The sequence below is a fragment of the Haliotis rubra genome, unplaced genomic scaffold (genome assembly GCF_003918875.1).
Source record: "Haliotis rubra isolate DU_JTF1 unplaced genomic scaffold, ASM391887v1 Scf61, whole genome shotgun sequence".
Classification (NCBI taxonomy): Eukaryota; Metazoa; Mollusca; class Gastropoda; order Lepetellida; family Haliotidae; genus Haliotis; species Haliotis rubra.
Window position 1 is genome coordinate 1,167,478 of NW_025767313.1, and position 24,195 is coordinate 1,191,672.

At 39.1% G+C, this 24,195-nt stretch overlaps 1 protein-coding gene across 2 annotated transcripts in view; it reads left to right on the forward strand.

Annotated features, from left to right (window-relative positions):
• LOC124255786 overlaps positions 1-24,195 on the forward strand; it is a 37,818-nt gene that overhangs the window by 5,169 nt on the left and 8,454 nt on the right. For both annotated transcript variants that reach the window (XM_046689703.1, XM_046689704.1), the window contains one exon: positions 10,651-10,751. In XM_046689703.1, coding sequence (XP_046545659.1) covers positions 10,651-10,751 — 101 coding nt within the window. The remainder of the gene's footprint in view (positions 1-10,650; positions 10,752-24,195) is intronic.

The window sequence follows — 24,195 nt, forward strand, 5'->3', positions numbered from 1 at the left end:
GCTGGTTAGCTTTCACTCAAGACGTTGGTTATTACTGCTGACGAACTGAAAACAATGATCGTGGACACATGTATTCCATTTGTGTTATCAACGCGTGTTGACATGCCAGAAGACAGTTCACATTCTCTGTACATGCAATAAAACGTTGAAATAGTGTGTATTATTTAAGGTTATCAAAGCCCTTAGATACAAATAATCACTGACAACTTTGCCATCAATACAGAAGCTACAGAAAAGGTCATACTCTTTTCGTTTAACATGTAACACAAAGACATATGCTTATGGCATCAACATAAAGTACTCTAAACACGCGAACTGTCGAAGTGCAGGATGTAGAAACAATGTCGGATCTTCATTTGGCCATGGTAGTTGACGTCTCTTATCTCTGTCTTAGACTTATCTCTTCATATGTTAACCAAATATATGGATTGTAAATTATATAGAAGTTATAAGTACAATATGAGCACACTGTGCTTATAAAATGACGATTTCAATGACGACTGGCATCTGGGTATACATAGAATTTACTAAATATTTCTGAACCCGAGGACAGTCTCTTGCATCCAAGTTCTCTTTTAATGTTTTAAATGTTATAATGTCTCTGTTACTAATGTTACATGTTTATTGCATCCCTACTATTAATTTGTCTGAAGCCAGTCTGGATTAACTGAATATGCTATTAATAGGTCATGTCTACACTATGTTATTGGAAATATTGACATAATATGTTCCTATAAGCTTCTTAGAGTAGCCATGGTGGTTCTCACTGTAACGCTGTCCTGTAGTGGTGAATGTGATACAATTATCTATTATTAATATATGTATTCAATCAAGCTGTGTGTAGGTGGAGTATCATCGATCTGGAAAGGTCTGCTTTTATACCATCTATTATTGGAAAGGTTTTTATCGAGCGGTATACATTTTATTTCAAAGTAAACATTCTGATAATTGATTCAGGTAAAACGCTTTAATGTGTAGCGTGTAAACTTTGTATAGGCTTTGTGTGATGTTATCGGTGAACATTTGCTGCTGAATTGTCAAATATTGATGTATGATTTTCAGTTTGTAGGTACATTGTAAAGTGTTTCAATTACATTAAGCACATATCATTGTATTCTACAAACTAGTCGTACTACCGCCGGTGATGCTCACAATTCATGACACTTCATCTCTACGCACCATAAATTCCAGTTCCGACCAGGCTCTTAATCTGCCAAATTGAAATGTGTAATGCGATTTAGAGTGTGACCTGCTTTGTTTCTGAGGAACCGGTTTTCAATTACCACGAACCAGATATCAAAACGGCTGTATCAGTGCGTCATGTTTAGTTTCAAGGCATATAATGGTCCGGAAAATATATACTTAAAACATTTTCGATATGTTCCCTAAACTATTTCTCACAAGACGCAAAGTTTAATGGTTAAATGAAGCTTTTCCTCTTCCATTCCACTTGTATGTATTTCTTGAAACATTTTGCAATTCAAAATCACGGGGTCCATTGTTATCTATCATGTCACAAACTGACTTGTTGATCATTCCCCAAGTGACATCGCTTCAGGTTTAGTGTTAAGTAAAAGAAAGTACAGATCAGAGTTTCATGTTTTGAATGCACACTTGTATATTTGAGTTGGTTGATGTGAGGGTATTAAAAACTTGACTATGAATATTTAACTGCGCCGTATCCAGTTATGAAGACTTTTGACATTTGAAACACAGGCAGCCTTCTCTCTATGTCTCTATTATTGCTGCTTTGTGCACTATATTTAGATATGAACATAAGTGAGAAACAATTAAAGTTCTAAATGACCTTTCATTAATGATGACAAGGGCCTAGACATCAATGAACAGCTAATCTTCTTTGCATTTTACGACTTTAAGTTTTATTCAAAGTTGATTTTAATAATGGAAAAAAATACATCTCTCAGATAATCATTTTTCTTTCTATACATTATTGCCTTTTTAAGGAAATAAAGAGTTTTGTTATCAACAAAATACTTGCGAATTATCTTTGCAATATCCCTGTTTCGTTATGCATGCAGATAATGTGTTTTCCTATATATATTTTTAAACAAATTGCTTGCTATGGTTCCATTTGTAAGCCGGTGCTATATTCCTTTACCGCTACTCGGCGGTATCAAGGTTTAAAAATACATTTCTATTGGCTTTTGTACTGGTAAATGTTGTTGCTCCACTTCTTTTCCAACATAAATGACATGGTACCAAATACGTCTGTCATTTTTAAATCACGTTTTTATTGCTCCTGACTGTTGGGGTATGTGTTAGTTCCTGTATAAACACAACTGACATTCAGAACCTCTGGACCATTCTATAAATGTATTAGAGATATGGATTCTTGCTGTCCCCCATTGCCATTCAGCTATGTTAATCGACATCAATTCATGGATCGAAGTAAGCAGCACGTATTGTATTACGTCAGAAGCTTCGATTATAGAGAAGTGATAGTGTTTTGAGACAGGTGCTGTGAATACATAATACACGCATCGAAAATTAGTGGGAGAATACCTTTATAAGGAAAAGGCAAAAAGAAATATGTTGGGCTTTACAAAAAAACATTTTTCTAGAAGTTAACCATGTAGTAATTTATATACCAGCCTTCGTCCCAAGCTTTAATATTTAACGATCAACGTCGTTCTTTCGGTATGCCACGGTCGAGCAATGGCCGGTCTGACCTTTTTCCTATGTTAAAGTAGGGATTATTGCAGTAGGTAGAAATCTTTGACCTTCTAGGGCCTTCTAATCATCTCCTTTACACGGACTTAGACCTCGGTAGCTTTTGTTAACACAGCTCATAACTATGCCATTAACAAACCACTTATTCACCTTATGTCCTTTACTTAATGTTATTTCTATAGCAAAATCACTCTATTTGTTTCGTTTGCGGAATACATATTGTACCTTGAGACCAGTAGTGAAGAATAGATGTAATTAAGTTTATATTGTCACAATTGGTGGACTTTAAGCGTGCTTGTCACAACTTTGCACCATATTTCACACATACGTGGATGCAATATAGATTTAAGTGTAGTTGTGTATGTTAGCCAAGTCAACGTTTACGTTTCATCGCCATGTTATCGAGTCTGGATCAAACACACCAGAGCTTCTTAACCACTGCAAAGGTCGCGTAAGGTAAAACACAATCCGTCAGGTGACGCATTGTATCTCATCCGATTTCCATTCTAGTCTAATCCTACAATTACGTGTAGGAACTGGAAATCGATATATGTATTCCAACCCAGGCGCTTCTGAGTGAGGCCATCTGTACAATTATATGAAAGATTATAAAACGATGAAAAAACCAAAATGTTCAACTTGCAATTCAGAATTGTCCTGCCAAAATGAAATCCACATTAGATATCTTCTTAAGATATATCATATCAATCTGATTCACTTAACGGGACATCAATATGCGTGACAGTGTTTACTCTGTCAAAGCCTCTGCCGTCCCCATTAAAGGGCGGATATTTGCAGATCTTGTACAGGGAGATTGTACTGCTGTGGCACGTAGTGATCTTCCATTTGACTGTAAGTGTGGTTGTATGTGGTTATACCAGGTTTATGAAAGAATCCTTCGTGTATGAGTATTGTTTCTTGAACTATGCCTTGAAGTAATTATTGTTTTTTCGGAGATATCATAATATAAATATATCATAGACATAAAGATATAAAGGTATAAAACTTTACCAGGGATAAAGATCTCACAACAAGACATTACATTGGGGACATCCATAGAAGTGATTCTGTTTTAATGTAAGCTATTCTTTTCGTATACTACAATTATTCAACATGTCAATTTGAAATAGACGGGAAGAGTCTGGGTAACGTGGAAGATATTTCGGTGATTGTAGATGGCTTAATGTATAACACACTGGCATTTGATGGACGGTTGTTCATAGAGGAACGTTTGTGAAAGAGAATAGGTATGAAATGTCTGTCTATTTTAAGGCGTGCTCCTTTGTAAATATCATCGTTGTTCCACACCTACTTACTCAGCGTAAAGCGAGGTCCTTCCAGAAGACATAAGCTTAGAAATCGAGTTACATTGCTTTGTCTTTCTCAGTAGTTCATTTTAATACAACGAAGGTTTATTCAGCCACCATGAGCTAAATTCGTATGAATTCATTTGTTGAATCAAATTAAACTGTATATGAACAGATAGCATCCTCGAGTATCGGTGTTACCGTATGTAGGTTCTCTTGTAAAATGATCCGATAAATCAAATCAAATTTAACCGGTTGTCATTTTATACATTCTACGTGTATGCAAAATAATTGGTGCAAAGGCGTGGAAACAGAAGGTAACATCTGTTACAAACACCTTGATGGATGCTACAATGTAACAAGTATCGACTCGATTCTCTCTGTTCTATTGTAATTTGACTCTGGGCTTGGTACAATTCCAATCAATAAACCGAATAACAGTACATGTTATTGCAGACCAATAGGTATAATGATACCTTACAATCAGGTAACATTCATGGTATCGATCATTTCTTGTGATCAACTCCATCCGATATAAACAAAATGAACATGGTCTTATTGTTGTGATCCTCATACTACGTAGATAGCGAATCCGATTGTTTAAATAACAAATCCGATTGATGATGAACTAATCAGAGTACACTATCTCGTTGTTAAGCCTGGTGCCTACAATACCCGAATGGTGACGAACACGTCAGTCTGAAATCCTTCGATGACAGTAGTATTAATGCCCGAAACACCTGAAGGTGACCAGCTGGTCTAAAATCCTTTGATGACAGTGATCAGATTGCCTGAAACACCCGAAGGTGGCCAAATGGTCTAAAATCCTTTGATGACAGTGATCAGATTGCCTGAAACACCCGAATGTGGAAAAAAGGTCTAAACTCCTTCGGTGACAGCGATCAGAATGTCTGAAACACCCGGAGGTGGCCAAAAGGTCTAAAATCCTTCGTCTGAAGTAAGAAGAAATACACCCCGGGTGAAGAACCCGATAGTCTCAAATCCCTAACGGTTTTGTACCCCAACAGCTCATTAATCCGAAACCTCAAACCCCGACGCTGATAACCGTGGTGCCCAATGACTGATCAGTGTTACCCTGATTGTCCGAGCTGGTCCGAGATGGACTTAAAGCCTTTGATGACAGTGATCAGAATGCCTGAAACACCCGAAGGTGGCCAGATGGTCTAAAATCCTTCGATGACAGTGACATTAATGCCAGAAACATCCGAGATGGTCTAAAATCCTTCGATGACAGTGATCAGAATGCCTGAAACACCTACAGGTGGCCAGATGGTCTAAAATCCTTCGATGACAGTGTCATTAATGCCAGAAACACCCGAGATGGTCTAAAATCCTTTGATGACAGTGATCAGAATGAATGAAACACCCGAAGGTGTCCAAAAGGTCCAAAATCCTTCGTCTGAAGTAACAACAAATCCACCTCGGGTGAAGAACCCGTTAGTCTCAAACCCCTAGCGGGTTTGTACCCCAACAGCTTATTAATCCGAAACCTCATTCCCCCAATGCTGATTACCGTGGTGCCCAATGACTGATCAGTGATACCCTGATTGTCGTAATAACAGGCTACGATACAGTTTGTTTCATCGGTGTCCTTTGTAATTATTACGACCCCAAGATATCCCGAGGTGACCAGCCAGTCACAATACATTCCTCATTATAATTCAAAGTGATAGGAAGTTATTTATGATCCAGAGTGTACAAAGATTTGGTTGGTCTGAACCATCATCACCTTACAGTATATATGTAAAACAGTTCCTGCTCAACGCCTGTATTTAAATGTCTCTGTATTTGTTCAAGAAGAGGGGCGGTGGGGCAGCCTAGTTTTTAAAGCGTGCCGTCGCTGAAGACCCGGGTTCGATTACCCACTTGGGTACAATGTTTGAAGCCCATTTCTGGTGTCCCCCGCCGTGATATTGCTGGAACATTGCTAAAAGCTGGTAAAACTAAACTCTCTCACTCTTCAAGAAGACGGTAAAACGTCAGTACATAGTCTGTGGTCCTCGGCTACTCGAATTTGCCATTTAATTCCTTATTTCACTCACGTCACAACGGTAGTATAATCAATATACTAAAGTTCATATAGATGTCCCTGTTGCGCTTGTTGTGGTGTCAATGGCAGCCTGCTGCAGATGAATACTTTATAAGCCCAATGATCTATACCTCAATTCTTCTGAACTCAAATGATAGCTCTAAGTATTACTCTTAAGTCTAATCAGTAGGAAATGAAATTGCGTTCATCTCTGTTGAAAGTATTGTTTTGCAGTAATTTCAGCCATTGTATTGTTGCAGTGTCAAATTTCCCGTACGCACATGATTAATTTGTCCAGATGGCGTGCTTTTATTGCGACGATAAGATGCATAAATGGAAATTGCCAACCTCGGTTCTATGCTCTTGTAGATATTTTCGGAACACCTTTTATATATAATTAAGTAAATGTTACCATAAATTGTTTTTCGATTATTTTGTGTGTAATCATTCCAAATTAATACTTTATCTATTTGACACCATAGATGAAGTGAAACTTCACTTTTTGAAGGATCTCATTTGATGGTTTATGGTTTCTGCAGACCTAAGTAATGAAGTCTGCCTTGATATATTACCGACTAATCAAAGCAAACGTCTTTACACTCCAATCACGATCGTGAGAACATTTGCTATAAACAGTAGTGTTGCATCGGAAATGTTGTTTCGCCATTTATTTTGCATTAGGCACTAAGAATAGCTACTTAAGGCTAAGAGTAACGTAAGGCTGTCTCGAGTATCCTTGTTTGGTGACAATAGCTGGCGTATTGATTAACTGAGATTGATACTAACTAATGAGAAGGTAAATCCCTATCAGTTCTTCTCTGCATATAAGCGATCTGCAATGTCCAGTTGTTTTCCCTGGTCATGGTTCGTCAGAAATAACTAGAAGCTATCTCAACCAGTTCCTCCAGTAAACCAAGTGAAAGGCATTTGTCTGGTGCTTTGATTTCTTTTGCTAATAATACCACATATTATATCAATACTGTTACCTTTATCATATACAATGTACGTACACAATTTCACCCATGTTTGAGCACTTAAAGATACAGCTCGCTTGATAAATGCGTGTTTCTTCTTTGCTTTGAAGGCGGGTTTTTTCCGGTGGCACATACGCACGTGGATATTAATTGTCTTTATTGTAGACACGTCATCAATAGATAGCGGTTTCACGCGAACGTTTGAAGTCAAGATGATGGTATACAGGTGGCTATTAATAAACATGTTTACACACATGAATTTTGCATATACCACTCCATTCTTCTCCTACGTTCATCCGTTTATTGATCCTAAAACCTGTTTATCTGTTCGCTGTATCGGAAGGTGATTTCCATCGCTAAATGTATCAAGTCTTAACGGATTAAGGTAACACACATGTCGTATCTTGAAGGCTCGGGCATTCTATGAGAAATTAATCTAATATTTTACACGCAAAGAACCTAGCTTATATTTTGCTCGGCAGTGTGTATCGTTGTACAAGCACAGCTTTTTCAATTATGTGAGAAGAAAAGTGCAATTTCATTAACTTTATTATTCTTTTTCAAATTTGTCTAGAGGGTTTTGTTAAAAAGTGCAATGACATTTTCGCGAACACTGACACAAACAAAACGCAAAATACACATTTGCGTATTTAAAACTGGCGTTAATCAAAAATGGCAATACGGACTTGATGAACTCATTGGTCTCTCATCACGTCCGGTATGCTTAACTAAACCCACCGGAACACTTAATACCTACAATCATGGTTGTTGCTCCCTGTACACATATTTAGAGAAAAGAGTTGATTTCTAATCTCTATAATGCCGAGCGTTACGTTACTGATAATCCAAGACTCCTTTTCTCTCACCAGATGTTTGTTGACCTTTACGTCTTCAACTTGCCCACCCTACACCTACATTGCTTCGATGCCTTCAAAAAAAATAGTTACTGAGTGGCGTGATATGTCATACAGATGCATATAAGTTTTCAGCTCCTATGTCAGACACAACTAGTGTTGATGCTGTCGTGATATTCGACCTACTGAAGCCCGAGTGTGAATGTGAAAACGAAAAATCGCCATGCACATAATAAACAGTAATTGCGATATCAATGATATCATCAATTGAGCCAGAAACGTTGGATACAAATCGTGTATTGTCTTTACTTTCGATGTGGACCTAAGTTTTCTCTTTTCCAGGCATTTATGTGTAAAATGTAGGATTTCACGAACTGGTGCTACATGCGCTTGTACTTACCGATATCGCTATAATCTTTTTGTTTCACCTAAACAATAATTGCCTGCCCTGTACGCTTACTCATAATGCGTGCATACACGCACACACACGCACACTCACTAATATATAACTTCATCTATCTGGCTGGGCAGATGTCATGGCGTCAAAATACTCCACCGACACTGCTGCATACATGTGGCAAATTGTGGCACAATTATTCAATGAATCCTAATCTCACATATCAGTATCTGAATGAAAACACAAACTTGAAACAAATTCAACACGCACAGGTTCAACTTATGAATTGAAGTATTATGAATATATTGTTAAAAAACAACAACTTCATTTTTAAAACAAAAGTATTTTGCCTTATGTATATATTCATTGAACAGCCAACGTGTGAAGTCACCTTACCTAAGCTATATATACCCGATGAATAAGTCGGGCCTGAAATAACGAAAATCAATGGAGCAATCAGGATACGTAACTCTAAATTAAATTAACTCTTGAATGATTGTACTACGAATCCAAATTAAATAACTTCGTGAATAATTTTCAGGCCCCTCCACCCACATCACTACCCCCCTCCCCACAGTCACGTCAATGGGAGTATGTAAGAGCCATTGATAAAAATAACAATGAATGGAAGACCAGAAATAGATTTCCAATTGAACAATCATACCATGAAATGTGTAGGAGGAGGGGAAATTGATCTCAATCGATCAATCAATCAAAGTTTTTTGGTGGCCAAAACTACATTCCAGAATGGTACAAATACTATTATCCACCTCACTCTGAGAGTCGTCCTCGGTTCCAGCTTAATTTCATCGAAACTCTAAATGCTGACAAATCGTCTATTAATGAATAGAATTTGTGTTGGGAGTAATGGTCTTCACGTTAAACCGATCCCTTGCCCGTCTGTTTAAGATTCCTGATCATTTCGGTCGTCTGCTCGCCGTTGAACTATCGGCAACTACAAGCAGTGTTGTGTTTGTCTTCCTGATTATCACCCACGACTATTCGGACACAGTTAACCTTTCCAGACAAGTATCAGTTATGTTTCCTCTGAAAACAAAGCCCTGCACTGTATAATTTTGCCAAACCAGTTACATCGGTGAAACATAATTTGTCTGGTTAGCACTACGACTGTTGTTGATGCATGGTATTAGGACTTCATGGGATGGAGACAGATGATTAGCACAAACGCCGTGCAGCTGATGTAATATTATATGGTGGACTCTTAAAATGAAGTTCTGACTATAGATCTCCACTGAGCTTGATGAGAATCCCCACAGTCGTCAAAGGAACATGCTACAGATTATTATGATTATCCATTCTGTTCTATCGATATGACTAGTCTGTTCTATCAGTTGTTCTGGATAATATTTAATACACCGTTATGACAGAAGTGATCAAAGAAACAAATATCATTTGGAAGGATAAGTAAAATTTATATTACTGTAAGGAAAAACAATTTGACGTACCACTATCCATAATGCATCGTAGTCGTGTCCAGGGTTGTAATTCTAGGTCAAACAAACTGTCTATCAATCAAATCATCAACAGATTGTACCCAAGGGTTTCACACGAAGGAATAAGATTTCTATGACAAATGAATAAACAGGCTTTTATTGTCCTCTGGTACTATCATCAGCACATTCAATTGCACTTAAGAGATAACAATCAGCATTATAATGGAAATGAAATCGACGTTATTGTTGAAATGTTGTACTACTGGTACACCGGAGTTGTTAACGTTGGGGCGAATTTATCACTAAAACGAATAAATACAAGTTAGAAATGATTTCACTGATGGAATGCCATAGTGTTCGAGGTAGGTATTGCCAGTGTTTGATCCTACATGCTATCTCCTTTTTGTACCTCACAATCATTATTTCACATGAACATTCCAATGCATACTTATTTGAACACATTTGAAGGAAACATCTTTCAGTGTCTGTTTTGCATTCCAACTACCGACACTGAAATTCATGCTTCAATGTGACTATGTAACCGAACCATGGACCAAATGTCCTTCATAAACCGCCATTACTTGTACAAAGGAAAACATTGTGATGGCGTCCGTCGTCTCAGATGACTAGGTTGCTAACAGGACTTCGTTACACGACTGTGAGTTCGAACATTCCATGGACTCATAACCTCCATGGAAGGCTACCCGATTCGTCTACTAACCGTATACCATGGCTTGGACCCGCAGCGTGATAGATCGATGTCGACTGTGACTGCCTAGCTTGTCCTGTTGTATATCCAGCCTTTGGTGACTCTTTAATGTCTCTCTAATGTTGCACGGTATGCATGTAAATTTGACATCTTTGAGGAAGGCAATAATTTCCTCCAGCATAGCATGAGTACTCATTTGATTGTTTCTTTTCAGATACTATTAGCTGTGTCCCCTGTTATCATAAGCGGTCAACTTGAAAAGCAGATTGGCAGTAAACGAAGTGTAATACTCACGTCTATATTATTGCAAGAAAGGTGAGTAATAATCGGATCACGTCTTAAAGTGTACTTTCCTGTTTTTCTCTGTATAATTGACTCATTAGTTCCCAAGCAAGGGGGGTGGTTACTGAATAAAATGAGAAATACTTATCGATCATTTTTATCCAGCTCTAGTCAACATACGTTGATACATCTCCGTATTTGTTATAAACATTCCGCATAAATGCATTCATTTTGGCTCATACCTTCAGATGAACTCTTTGTAAACGTAATGCAATGTTGGAATCAACATTAGCAATCGTGCACAAAGCTGATAAGACGAAGACGCCGCTTAAATCGGTAGCCATCAACATTAATTAAGTAAATGCACCTGATATAAATAGACCGGACGGATTAAGCAGATATGCTCATTACATCCGCTATGCATATTGGCATTTCGTGTAATGACAAATGCCAGACAAAAATAGGTAGCATTGTTGTGGTCATAAAAATTGATTCTTGCCCAGGTTCCTTTCAAAACGGAGCCATGGTTATACAAAATTTGAATAACAAAAGGCTAATATGAAAACAGAACGTATATATGTGTTTTCACAAACACATGCCAATGCAGGTTAACCTAATGTGTCTTCGAGACCGTGAAGGATCAACTCTACAGATGTATGTTCATATACAAATTAAGAAAAAAAAAATCCATATTAATTCAAGGTTCATGAACGACGCAAGATATAAGATTGGGAATTCTTCTTGTAGCAGGTGGGGTATCAGACCCTTTTCCTTTTTGGGACATTTAATAGCTGTGAGGGATGCCGATGCTGTGGTCTTATTTTACTGTTATGTCAGACAAACCTACTACTCTGGTGTATTCCTGGAAGCCATGTCATTTTATTGAGCTGAGAAAGGTCGCTAGAATCTATTTTGGTTGCTTGTTCACATGTTTGCCGGCTGGCAGTACATCACTGTTTTTATCTGGTCATTCCTGTAGGATAAATGCCGAGTTACAGACCAGTATGGAAGTAAGTTACCCTTTGCACCTGCCCAATAAGAGGGACGTCCAAGTAATTGCAATTCCCGGTGAAATACGACAGCTAGCAGTCAGCCATTGAGCATAGCTGCAGCGATTGAGAAAACCCATGCAAGCCAAGAATAGCTGATTAGATTTAACGAAATATTCGTGAAGTTTATTATTCCATTCTGTTACTTGAGGAGAAGAAAGATACGCTTTTAGACACCTCCGGTGGATAACGTATTTACTACTGAACAGATCATACGGATCTCTCGTGAATCTGTCTCCGAGTGGAGGCCGACCAGAAACATGGAGATTCAGGAGTCGCATGTCGACCAGACATCAACATCCAAAATGTCATCATTTTTCAGATATCGATTCATTCTGTTCGCGATTGTTGTTTTAGGGAGTTTGGATGACCACTTGCTGTTGTCATTTTCCACTCCTATCTGTTGACATTCAGAAACAGTTCATTCGGGTCATGTTTCTGACATTCTGTAAATGCGTCCTTTAGCACTAAGGCTTAAAACTGTCACACCATTGACGAGGACTACGGTTCTTGCTCTACCTCTACATCTCAATCTCCACCAGTTTATAATCAAGCGTGACAATTAATGCATGTAAAGTGTATACGATATACGTAGTAACCATGGTGAATAGATTGCAAATGTCTCTTTTCGGCGAACTGATATGTATATTTCACGACTTCTTTAGCACCACAAGAAAACGACAAAAGGTCCACTTGAGTATGTATTAAAGATTTGGTACAATGCTTATGTAACCTTTGATCTTCAAGATCGTCTACCGCTTTTGTTTGTATCACGTCTCATTGCAGTCTATTGCCTAATATAGCCTCTTCACAATGGTTCTGGCAGACAGATTAGAACAATAATTGCTGTCTATTTTCATAAAAGCTACATTCCTCAAAGTATACCTCATAGTGTATCATTAGCCTAGCGTCATAGCATATGTTACCTTTCATTATGGGTTTAGTGGTAGTGGTCTTAAGTTTATATGAAAGGTCATATCGAACCGTTTCTTATCATTGACTCTTTGAGTCTCGCTTGTTTCCTCAGCGGGGAAATGGGGCTGATCTCAGTAAGGGGAGGAAAGTACCTCAAAACAACCTGCACTGGAACGTGAGACGTCAATCATATAAGAGCTACTAGAACACACATGAACGTAAATAAGAGTTTGTGACGACAGGTAAAAATTGTACAATTCATTGTCATGGTTGGTGAATATTTTGCATGTCACAAGACTCGTTATCACGCCAGTTACTTTAAGGGGAACAACCCCTGTGGATCATTTTGAGAATTTGTCCTAACCCCGTGTATAATATCATCTAACACACACCGGTATCGACACATACCCGTCACATTGAGCAATGGTCCCCAAATTCGTGGTGAATATTTCCTGTAACCAAAGTAAAAACTTTCGACCTTAATTGATCCTTGTCACAAGAAATATTTACTTTGCTGAGAATGAAAGATGTTTGAAAACAACAAAGCAGTCATAGTGCTTAAATCTCGAAGTATATTTCTAGTTTGTTTTCTTTTCTGAAAAAAAGGTTAAGATCGGAGGGCATTTCTCCAAGGGTAAAACCATTAACTGTTTCTAGTGTTTCACTATTGATTTCATTAGTATGTTATGTGAATGTTCACCCAAAAATACCTCTATTAAAAGAGAAAAATGTAATGTGGCCGTAATATGTAAAGTGTGTTAATTCGTTTCTCACAAAATGAGCCTGTTACAGTTTGGCGCCAACAGCAGTTTATCCAGCCAAATCAGGCTTTATCTGACAACTGAACTGAATTCATAGATGTTAGTTTTCATCTATTATCTCTTTAACCATTGGAAGTGATGGCTTGGGATGTTTATCTTTGATGAAGCTCACCGAGAGTGAGTTAAAAGCCCCGTGAGAGTGATACCGCAGTAGCAGCGATATCGAATCCAAGATGGAACCGGCTTGGTCGTGAATCTTTTATGGTAAGCGCGCACTGTTGAAAAGCAAGCGTTAGAAAAGTCCCCTAGATCACACAGAAGCAATAGTAGTGTTCTAAAACATTAAATATTTACACGTAGTAAAGTATGTCTTTCAATAGTTTACATTCAAACGGGTCCATAAATTTCCTTCAGTATAAGGTTATAAAGATATAGGTTTGGGTATATATCCTCTGTATAATCATTATCGGCCCGTAGTAACACATGGAATTAGAATTTCAGAAAAAATATAGAAGTGTATTCGTGATTATTATTTTTATCTTTGTCAATATGTAAGTACTGAAACATTTTAGAAATATAAACGTATAATAGACTTATTTCAGCTGTCAGTGTCTATATTTGGCATTCAATTACGTGCAATTGGAGAAGCAAGACGAATTTGATGAACAATCTAATTGAAATATCTCTTCACTAAAGATCAGGATCGCCAGTTACACCCCTTGGCGTCTGACGTCGCGGAACAAATATTTGATGGAATTTGAGAAGGATATTTAGTTTCTGCCTTCATCATTAGTATTATTAATATTAACGTCCTCAACGTTCCCGAGGAGAAAAAGATAGATCAAAGAATTTGCCGAACACGCCCAGTATGGCGAGACGTCACATGAAAGGGACGAAATGGTGCTGTATACGCCTATGTATTGCAAGATGGTCGTTTCGTGACGAAATATATAGCTGTATCCGCCTATGTTTTCTAATATATGCGAGGAGACGAAGAAGCGCTATTTTCACCTGTCACAAGCTTACGTCCATACGATATTGCCATTATGTACCTTACTTCCTCATATTAACCCTTAACAATTTGATTTGAAATTACCGATATTGACATAGTAGTCTTGATTTTCTATTGTTACCGTGTAAAACCCCTCCTGTACGATGATTCAAAGACATGTTATCGGTAACGGAGTGATCACGATGGTGATATAATGTGATTATCTAAGTCGCAGGTGACTTCGCATTCTTTTTTTGTTCATCAATGCCAGGTGGTTGGAGACAATCACCTCTGAGGTAATCAATTCAATACACCTTTGGAAATGTTCTATGTGCACTTTTCGTAAATACGTATTGTTTCTTAGTTGGTTCCGAGATCATGACCATGACAGACATTGTTTCCATAATGTTCCATGCAAATATTTGCACATACCACCAAAACGATAGAATACAAGACACGGAGCCAAGATGGACGGACCGCATTTCGTTGTGCATTGTTGTGTCTCTAATGTGGAAACCTATGGTCGCGGATGTGAATCCCTGATATGGTTACAGGGTTTCTCTAAACCATATCCGACGTTGTTGGTGTCAAGTGTTGCAGTCTCCATTATTTCGGGCATTCTGCATACATTAAGCTCACTGAAACTGAAAAACTGTTGAAAGAGCTCTTAGCTAAGCTCACTCACAGATTTACAAAATGCAGAAGAAGGAATTCATTATTAAGAGCATGGTATACAATCCGGTTCCACAAGTCAAACTGACAGCGTTGATATCATGTACAATACGCAGCAGAACATTGCACAAACCGCCCACATTGTCACATGCAATACACAGAACATGATGACATACACAGCCAACATCGTGACATGCAATACACAGAACATGACACACACCGCCCACATCATGACTTGCATTACACAGAACATGACATACACCGCGCACATTGTGACATGCAATACACAGAACATGATATACACCGCCCACATCATGACTTGCATTACACAGAACATGACATACACCGCGCACGTTGTGACATGCAATACACAGAACATGACACACACCGCCCACATCATGACATGCAATACACAGAACATTATATACACCACCCACATCGTGATACACAGAACATAACATACACCGCGCGCATTGTGACATGTTATACACTGAACATGATATACTCCGCGCACATTGTGACATGCATTACACAGAACATGACATACACCGCCCACATCGTGACTTGCATTACACAGAACATGACATACACCGCCCACATTGTGACATGCATTACACAGAACATGATATACACCTCACACATCGTGACATGCAATACACAGAACATGATACACTCCGCGAACATTGTGACATGCAATACACAGAACATGACATACACCGCCCACATAGTGACATGCAATACACAGAACATGATACACTCCGCGAACATTGTGACATGCAATACACAGAACATGACATACACCGCCCACATTGTGACATGCAATACACAGAACATGATATACACCGCGCACGTTGTGACATGCAATACACAGAACATGACACACACCGCCCACATCATGACATGCAATACACAGAACATGACATACACCGCCCACATCGTGACATGCAATACACAGAACATGTCATATACCTCACACATAGTGACATGTATACACAGAACATGACATACACCGCCCACATAGTGACATGCAATACACAGGACATGACATACTCCGCCCACATAGTGACATGCAATACACAGAACATGATATACACCACCCACATCGTGACATGCAATCCACATAATTTGACATGCACATCCCACATGGTGACATGCAATACACAGAACATTACATACACCGCCCACATAGTGACATGCAATACACAGAACATGACATACACCGCCCACATCGTGACATGCAATACACATAACATGACATACACCTCACACATCGTGACATGCAATACACAGAACATGATATACACCGCCCAAATGGTGACATGCAATACACAGAACATAACATACACCGCCCACATCGTGACATGCAATACACAGAACATGACATACACCTCACACACAGTGACATGCAATACACAGAACATGGCATATACCTCACACATAGTGAAATGTAATACACATAACATGACATACACCGCCCACATGTTGACATGCAATACACAGAACATGACATACACCGCCCACATCGTAACATGCATTACACAGAACATGACATACACCGCCCACATGGTGACATGCAATACACAGAACATGACATACACAGCCCACATCGTGACATGCAATACACAGAACATGACATACACAGCCCACATAGTGACATGCAATACACAGAACATGTCATATACCTCACACATGGTGACATGCAATACACAGAACATGACATACTCCGCCCACATAGTGACATGCAGTACACAGAACATGACATCCACCGCCCACATCGTGATATGCAATACACAGAGCATGACATACACCGCCCACATCGTCGCATGCAATACACAGAACATGTCATATACCTCACACTTAGTGACCGCCTCCGTGGTGTAGTGGTAAGAACGCCTGCCCGGAGAGCGGAAGGTCGCGGGTTCGATCCCCGACCGCGTCATACCAAAAGACGTTAAAATATGGTACTTGTTGGTCCCTGCCTGGCGCTCGGCATTAATGGGTACAACAAGGACTGGTCGGCTCGGAGTCAATATAATGTGTCTGAGTGGGGTATTCATGTTTCACAGCGGCATGGTATCTCAGTGGGCTATCACTATAAAACCAGCTTCAGTCTGGGCTAGTACAAGCGGCTGCACATACACATACACACGCATGCACGTCGTCATATGAGCGAAATATTCTCAAGCACGACGTTAAACCCAATTTCACCTCACCTCACCTCACCTTACACTGAGTGACATGCAATATACAGAACTCGACATACACCGTGCACATCGTGACATGCAATACACAGAAGATGTCATGTACTTTACACTTAGTGGCATGCAATACACAGAACATGATATACACCACCCACATCGTGACATGCAATCCACATAATTTGACATGCACATCCCACATGGTGACATGCAATACATAGAATGTGGCATACACCGCCCACATTGTGACATGCAATACACAGAACATGATATACACCACCCACATGCAATACACAGAACATGCCATACACACCACCCACATGCAATACACAGAACATGATATACACCACCCACATGCAATACACAGAACACGATATACACCTCTCACAATGTGACATGCAATACACAAAACATAAAATACTCCGCCCACATAGTGACATGCAATACACAGAACATGACATACACTGCCCACATAGTGACATGCAATACACAGAACATGACATACACCGCCCACATAGTGACATGCAATACACAGAACATAACATACACCGCCCACATAGTGACAAGCAATACACAGAACATGACATACACCGCCCACATAGTGACATGCAATACACAGAACATGACATACACCGCCCACATAGTGACATGCAATACACAGAACATGACATACACCGCCCACATAGTGACATGTAATACACATAACTTGATATTCACCGCCCACATAGTGACATGCAATACACAGAACATGACATACACCGCCCACATAGTGACATGTAATACACAGAACATGACATACACCGCCCACATAGTGACATGCAATACACATAACTTGATATTCACCGCCCACATAGTGACATGCAATACACAGAACATGACATACACCGCCCACATAGTGACATGCAATACACAGAACATGACATACACCGCCCACATAGTGACATGCAATACACAGAACTTGATATTCACCGCCCACATAGTGACATGCAATACACAGAACATGACATACACCGCCCACATAGTGACATGCAATACACAGAACATGACATACACCGCCCACATAGTGACATGGAATACACAGAACATTACATACACCGCCCACATAGTGACATGCAATACACATGCAATAAATGTGGCTCAAACCATAAAAGATGTTCAATGTATGATGGAGTAGATACACAGGTTAAGTATATAGATCAACAAGACACAGATAAACATGCAACATACACACACCTATACAGGATACACAAAACAAGACGCAGAACTAATTAAAAGCGGGCATGCAATTTGGTACCTATTTTGAAATAGTTTCTGCTTGTAAACTTGACTTGAGATGACTAACTATTGAGGACAAAATTATGTACCTGTTCACGAACACATAATATAATCACTATTTATAGTGATCCATAAACTCATGCTTATGATTTTGTGGGAAACGTAAATGGACTTTTAATTTCTTTCAAATATTTTGACATTTCTTTTATATATTTTGTCGCTTTTTGGTTTTATTTCATTTTTATAAACGTACGATATTCAAATAATGATGTTATTTCGCCATGTGACCATGAACTATAATATCAATTTTCAGTTTCCAATAATATGGCTTTGATTGATTTTGTACCGCTATATTCTTAAAATTATGAGATATAAATAAAAAGTTATAGAATTATGAAATTATAAATACTTTACAAAGAGATTAACCGATCTATTTAAGACAGCCCACTTAATGATCAACATCTATTGTCGGCCTGAGTGACATACGCATGGGTCAGACTGTGTACACTGTGATTGATAGCGTCTGCTGTTCCTTTAAATGGCCCCGTGAACATCTGGGTTAGAATTGGTCTTCAGCAACCCATGCTTGTCTTCACCCGTGAAGATCCGGGTTAGAACTGGTCTTCATCAACCCATGCTTGTCGTAAGAGGCGAATAACGGGATCGGGTGGTCTGGCTCGTTGACTTGTTTGACACATGTCATCGTATCCCTATTGCGTAGATCGATGCTCATGCTGTTGATCACTGGATTGTCTGGTCCATACTCGATTATTTACAGACCGTCGCCACATAGCTGAAATATTGCTGAGTGCGGCGTTAGACAACAAACCAAACCAAAACATTTAAATGTCATGGCGATGAGCATCCCGTCATTGTGGGCTCATCTTGTGAATGGTGAATATGTGTTGGAAATATCCGAGTACATCACTGTACGTTCAACACCACGCCTTTCACGTTTGCATTTAGCCTTCAATGAGATGTGCAATCTGTCTGTTAACTGTTTGTGCGGTCTGATCTACTTCAAATATTAACCAGTTCAGAGTATTCCCTCGACACCTCACAAATCTGTTTCGGAGCCATTGTGATAATGTACGTTTCTGTGTCTCGGCTTTACATGAATGGGCCGAGCGTGGGTGGTTACTATTAGCAAATAAATAACATAATTTTTCAGGTGGATAATCATTAAAAGCACGTACATGTATTGGAACATGACAGTTCGCGTTCCGCCAGCCATGACCACGGGCGCTATTTGCATAATAATCCTCCAACAATGAGTATGTTTACGTGTTACACGAATATAAAGTCACCTCGGCAGCAGACGATTTCCACAATGTCACGTGACCGTTCCCGCGCCGACGATACAGTGCGGCTCTGTGGGATAGTGCATTACGGACTAGAAATGATATCGTGGTCATTTAATTATAACTAGACTTAAGACGTTATCCTTTCATTATACAGGGGCTTTTGCCTACTGGTGAAAACTTGTAGTTGTCTCGGCAAGTTAAATGGCATTTTCCAAAGGGCACAGGCCGGACAGTGATTTCGTAGAGTACGCCAGGACTGAACACGTTTGGGAGCATTGCAATGTATGGTTGTAGACGGTCCCTAGGGTTTACGATCCTTGATTCAATTTCCGCGATTAAAAAGGGTAATTCTATCAAAGACTGCGGTGTGGGCGTTGGGAGGCGTGACAGTTAATAATGTCTGCAATGCGAGGTCGAACCGATCCATAGATGTCTTTGTGCTTCCACAGTTTACAATGTCAACTTAATGCTTATAGCTGAGAGTGAAAGCTTGCCCATTGTAACATTGCCCATGTCTTTTAAGCCAAGACTGTTTTATGCATTATCCACGCCATAAGCCAATGTGGGTTGTTAATGAGCAATTTCTAATATTGGAGCATTGCTTCAGAAGGATTGTTGACCCAAGCAGGACCATATAAACTGTGGTCTAAATCTGTCGTGCCATCACCTCCGGGCCTCTCGAAGTAGCTTCCCAAATAAGACGAATCCTTTAAACAAGCAAACTTTCAAAGCTTAACCAGGGATCAATTCAGAAGTCTTGTAGAGCTGACATCAAACGACCTAGTAGTTCCATTGCTGTCACATTATCGTGCTTCAGATGAACCTGCATGGTCACTTGAGGGACGTGTTGATTCTTGTACGGCTACAACCAAACATGGTTTCATCGTCACCTGTTGAATGCTTTTTAAGGCCCTTTTGATTCAGTTGGCTCGTGCTGAACATAGTTAAAATGCTATTTCTACAAACACTACACATTGACACAAGGCTATTGAAATTGTTTTCTCATGCAGTTGGTAATTACTGATTGACTACTGCCCGTCGTTTAAAGAAGCTGTCCAATTCAGTGGCACAATGTCCAACGCAATATAGTCCGAAATTGTGATATTGTATTTTATATCAGTTCCAGGCACGTTTGATATTACATTGTTGTTGTGGTGGTACTATTATAACATCCATTGTACATTTTGCAAATCACAATTGCAGCAGAGCTTAGATAACATTAAGAAGGTTACACAGCTAATTGTAATATGCCAGATTTGACAAGAAGAGTACCACAGTTTAGTGGTTATGTCCTTTATGTCCTTTAACATAAGGACGTTAGTGTTGTCTAGTTATGAATGGCATAAATATGAACCATACAAAATGCAGTGTAATTGCCATGCCAGTAAAACAGCCATGTACGACTTATACGTAAAAGTGTCAAGGAAAGCACGATCAACTTTGTTACGGTAATTATATCACAGTAGGGCTGATGTCTATAGAAATGATGTTAAACGTTATTATTCGATTAACATTGCCTAAGGCTTAAAGCTACATTTTATCGTTGATTTACTACGGTTCGATAAAATGTTGGGAACAGCCACCACCATTATTAAAAGAGAGTGTGGAGACAGGAACTCTCTAACACACACTGTAATAATCAGCAGAAGGATTTGGATCACTCCGCTTCATCAGTGGACACTTCTGAATGGTTACGACGCATTTAAGCTTATCGAGATCCGTCTGCAGTTACTGTCTGAGACAGTCTTTAATAATGTGTCCAAATATCAATACATTGTCCCATCTTGTTACATCCTAACATATCCCTGACGACTGATTTACACGTGACCTCACGTAGCTGTGAAGACAATGAATCGCTCTCGCCCTGCGACCTTGACGAATCACGACCCACACGTCAGCTACGCATCCACCACCTTCTTGCCGTTTAGACCTTAGAATGAGGACGCAGATATTATACAATAACAGGATTAACAGATTAGGCTGATGTTCGCTTTTTCCTTAGCTTCTCAGTATAATCCTCCTGTTGATATAACTATTGCTGTGTTAACGAATTCATCGGGTTTTAAGGCCCCATCGTTTTGGACATGCTGTTTCTACAAAGGTGATACGAGTTGTGCAACAAATTAGTTTGCACCTTAGAAGATCCTAATGCACTATCTTGTTCAGATAATGATGCATATATGTAGTTGATAAGTTTTTCGGTGAATTCAAATTGGATAGGAGCATCATCATTCCCATCATCCAGGATGTGACCATTGTCACAACATCTGTCTTCTGCTGCACGAACACCTACATAGCGTAACGGCTCACTACATACAGGAACATTTAGATGTACGTGCTACTTTCTCAATAATGTACGCCCCAACGTTGATGATGGTCGCGTGTAATGTTGTAAATTAATCACTACCGGGCACACTTAAATCTATATTTAATCAACAAATCACCATTTCTTCATCTGGGTCGGGCAAATTTGTCGTAGTAGCTCTTCATCTTGAAATGAGTGTACATATAGCTTGTACATTGATTATTAAGTAGTCCTTATGACATGGGTGAGTTCTGCGTTTTCCTTTGAAGAAGGCTACACGTGACCCCTTAGAAATGCATAACGGCCTAATTTGCTGTCCAAGGCAGTCCAGGTCCACACCTCTTAATGATCCTGCAATAGTTAACAGGTAATCCAAAGGTCAGAGTCAGAGGTCATTTGTTCCAACATATGTTTCGTATTGTGAAACTAAATAACTGAAGAGTCTTTGCTCTTCCATTTATCTTGATTTAGCAATTAACGAATCGTTACATACACACGGATCTTTCAAATGTTGTTTTTGAGGATGGATTTAACAAACCATTATTACTGGAGGCTAAATATATTTTATGTTTTACCCATACATTTCTTGAAGACTTTCTTTTAATCGTGTTTATTATTTACAGCGGAAGAAAAATCTTATCTAATGCAAACACGAATGTCGTAACCCAAAAGAGGCTAATATGGAACAAATTCATTTTCTATTCATTCTCTCCACAGACAGGTAAAACTATTAACTCAGCAGCAATGGACGTAAATGGGTTCCATATTCCATATTTATGGACTATTTCTGCGGGAAGTGATGCTATTTCATTTGCTAAGCTATGGCAGACCGGTCCTAAGGTTATGAGAAAAAATGAAATTTATGACGAGACAAAACAAATATTTGCCTCGCGGAAGTGAGGGTCACTTAGTGAATCCACGTAAGTTAATTTGTCCAGAACTGTGTTCGAAAAACAGGTGGATTAATTCGGATCAGATTTACATGTTCCGACGGCTGAGTGAGATTGCTACAAGTTGGCACAACACAACTTTGTCCATAGCCAAAGGCAAATTATTGTTCGCATATTGATTTAGCGCAGCAGGTTGTTTAACAGGGGAAGACTTAGCTATCAAAAACCCATGTGTAGTTTGAAGATTGTTCGATCAGTCTGCTCAATGAATTTTATGAATAAGACTCTGCCACTAAATCATTCGGATCAATATGAAGGAAATGTTAAATGTGTTTAAAACATGCATGCTGCGTTTAGTTGAATTTTATTCATAATTTAGTACTCCGTCCTTCATTTTGTGATTAATGTATTACACACATAAGATATTTTTTATTTAATCTACAGCACAGATGAATTCTTAAAAGTGGATGTTTGCACAATACATTCGAGAAGTGTCAACACGTTTTGGTTATTCTGGCATTCTCACAACATCAGGGCAACGTTTATTTGAGCGAAGACCTGCAGCGTCATATACCATCCTGTGATTCGTGTTAAGGGGCGAAGCACGGAATTAGCTAGGTCATTGCAAAACGGTGCTCCTTCAAGTAAGACGTTTGTCCAGTTGCCATCTGCTGAAGTGACATCCTATTTGCATTTGCAATAATGATGTTTTCTTTGTGGATTCACAGTCATAAATTGACATTTGGTCATCTTTAAGCTAGTACGATCAGAACTATATATGCGTAGACTAAAACAAAACTAAACTACCCCGAATTCATGGTTAGAATAGATACCCGGTAGGGTATGCTGGTTGAAGAGGAGACGAGATTAGGCGGTCTAATCCGGTTACTTACGTGTACGCCGATGGCTAGGATAGCTGCTCATTATATCAATATCAGGTTTGTCTGCTCCCGATTGTATGATTTGCAGGATGTCTTCAAAAGCTGGGCTATTGTTAGAGAGGCATTAAACTACAGATGGTATGATCTTCTTTCACTGAAATATTGAATATTGAATTATTTTTTTCTTTTACCAGTTCATTTTCAATTATATTTGACTTCTTCTTTGCTGTCCTTCT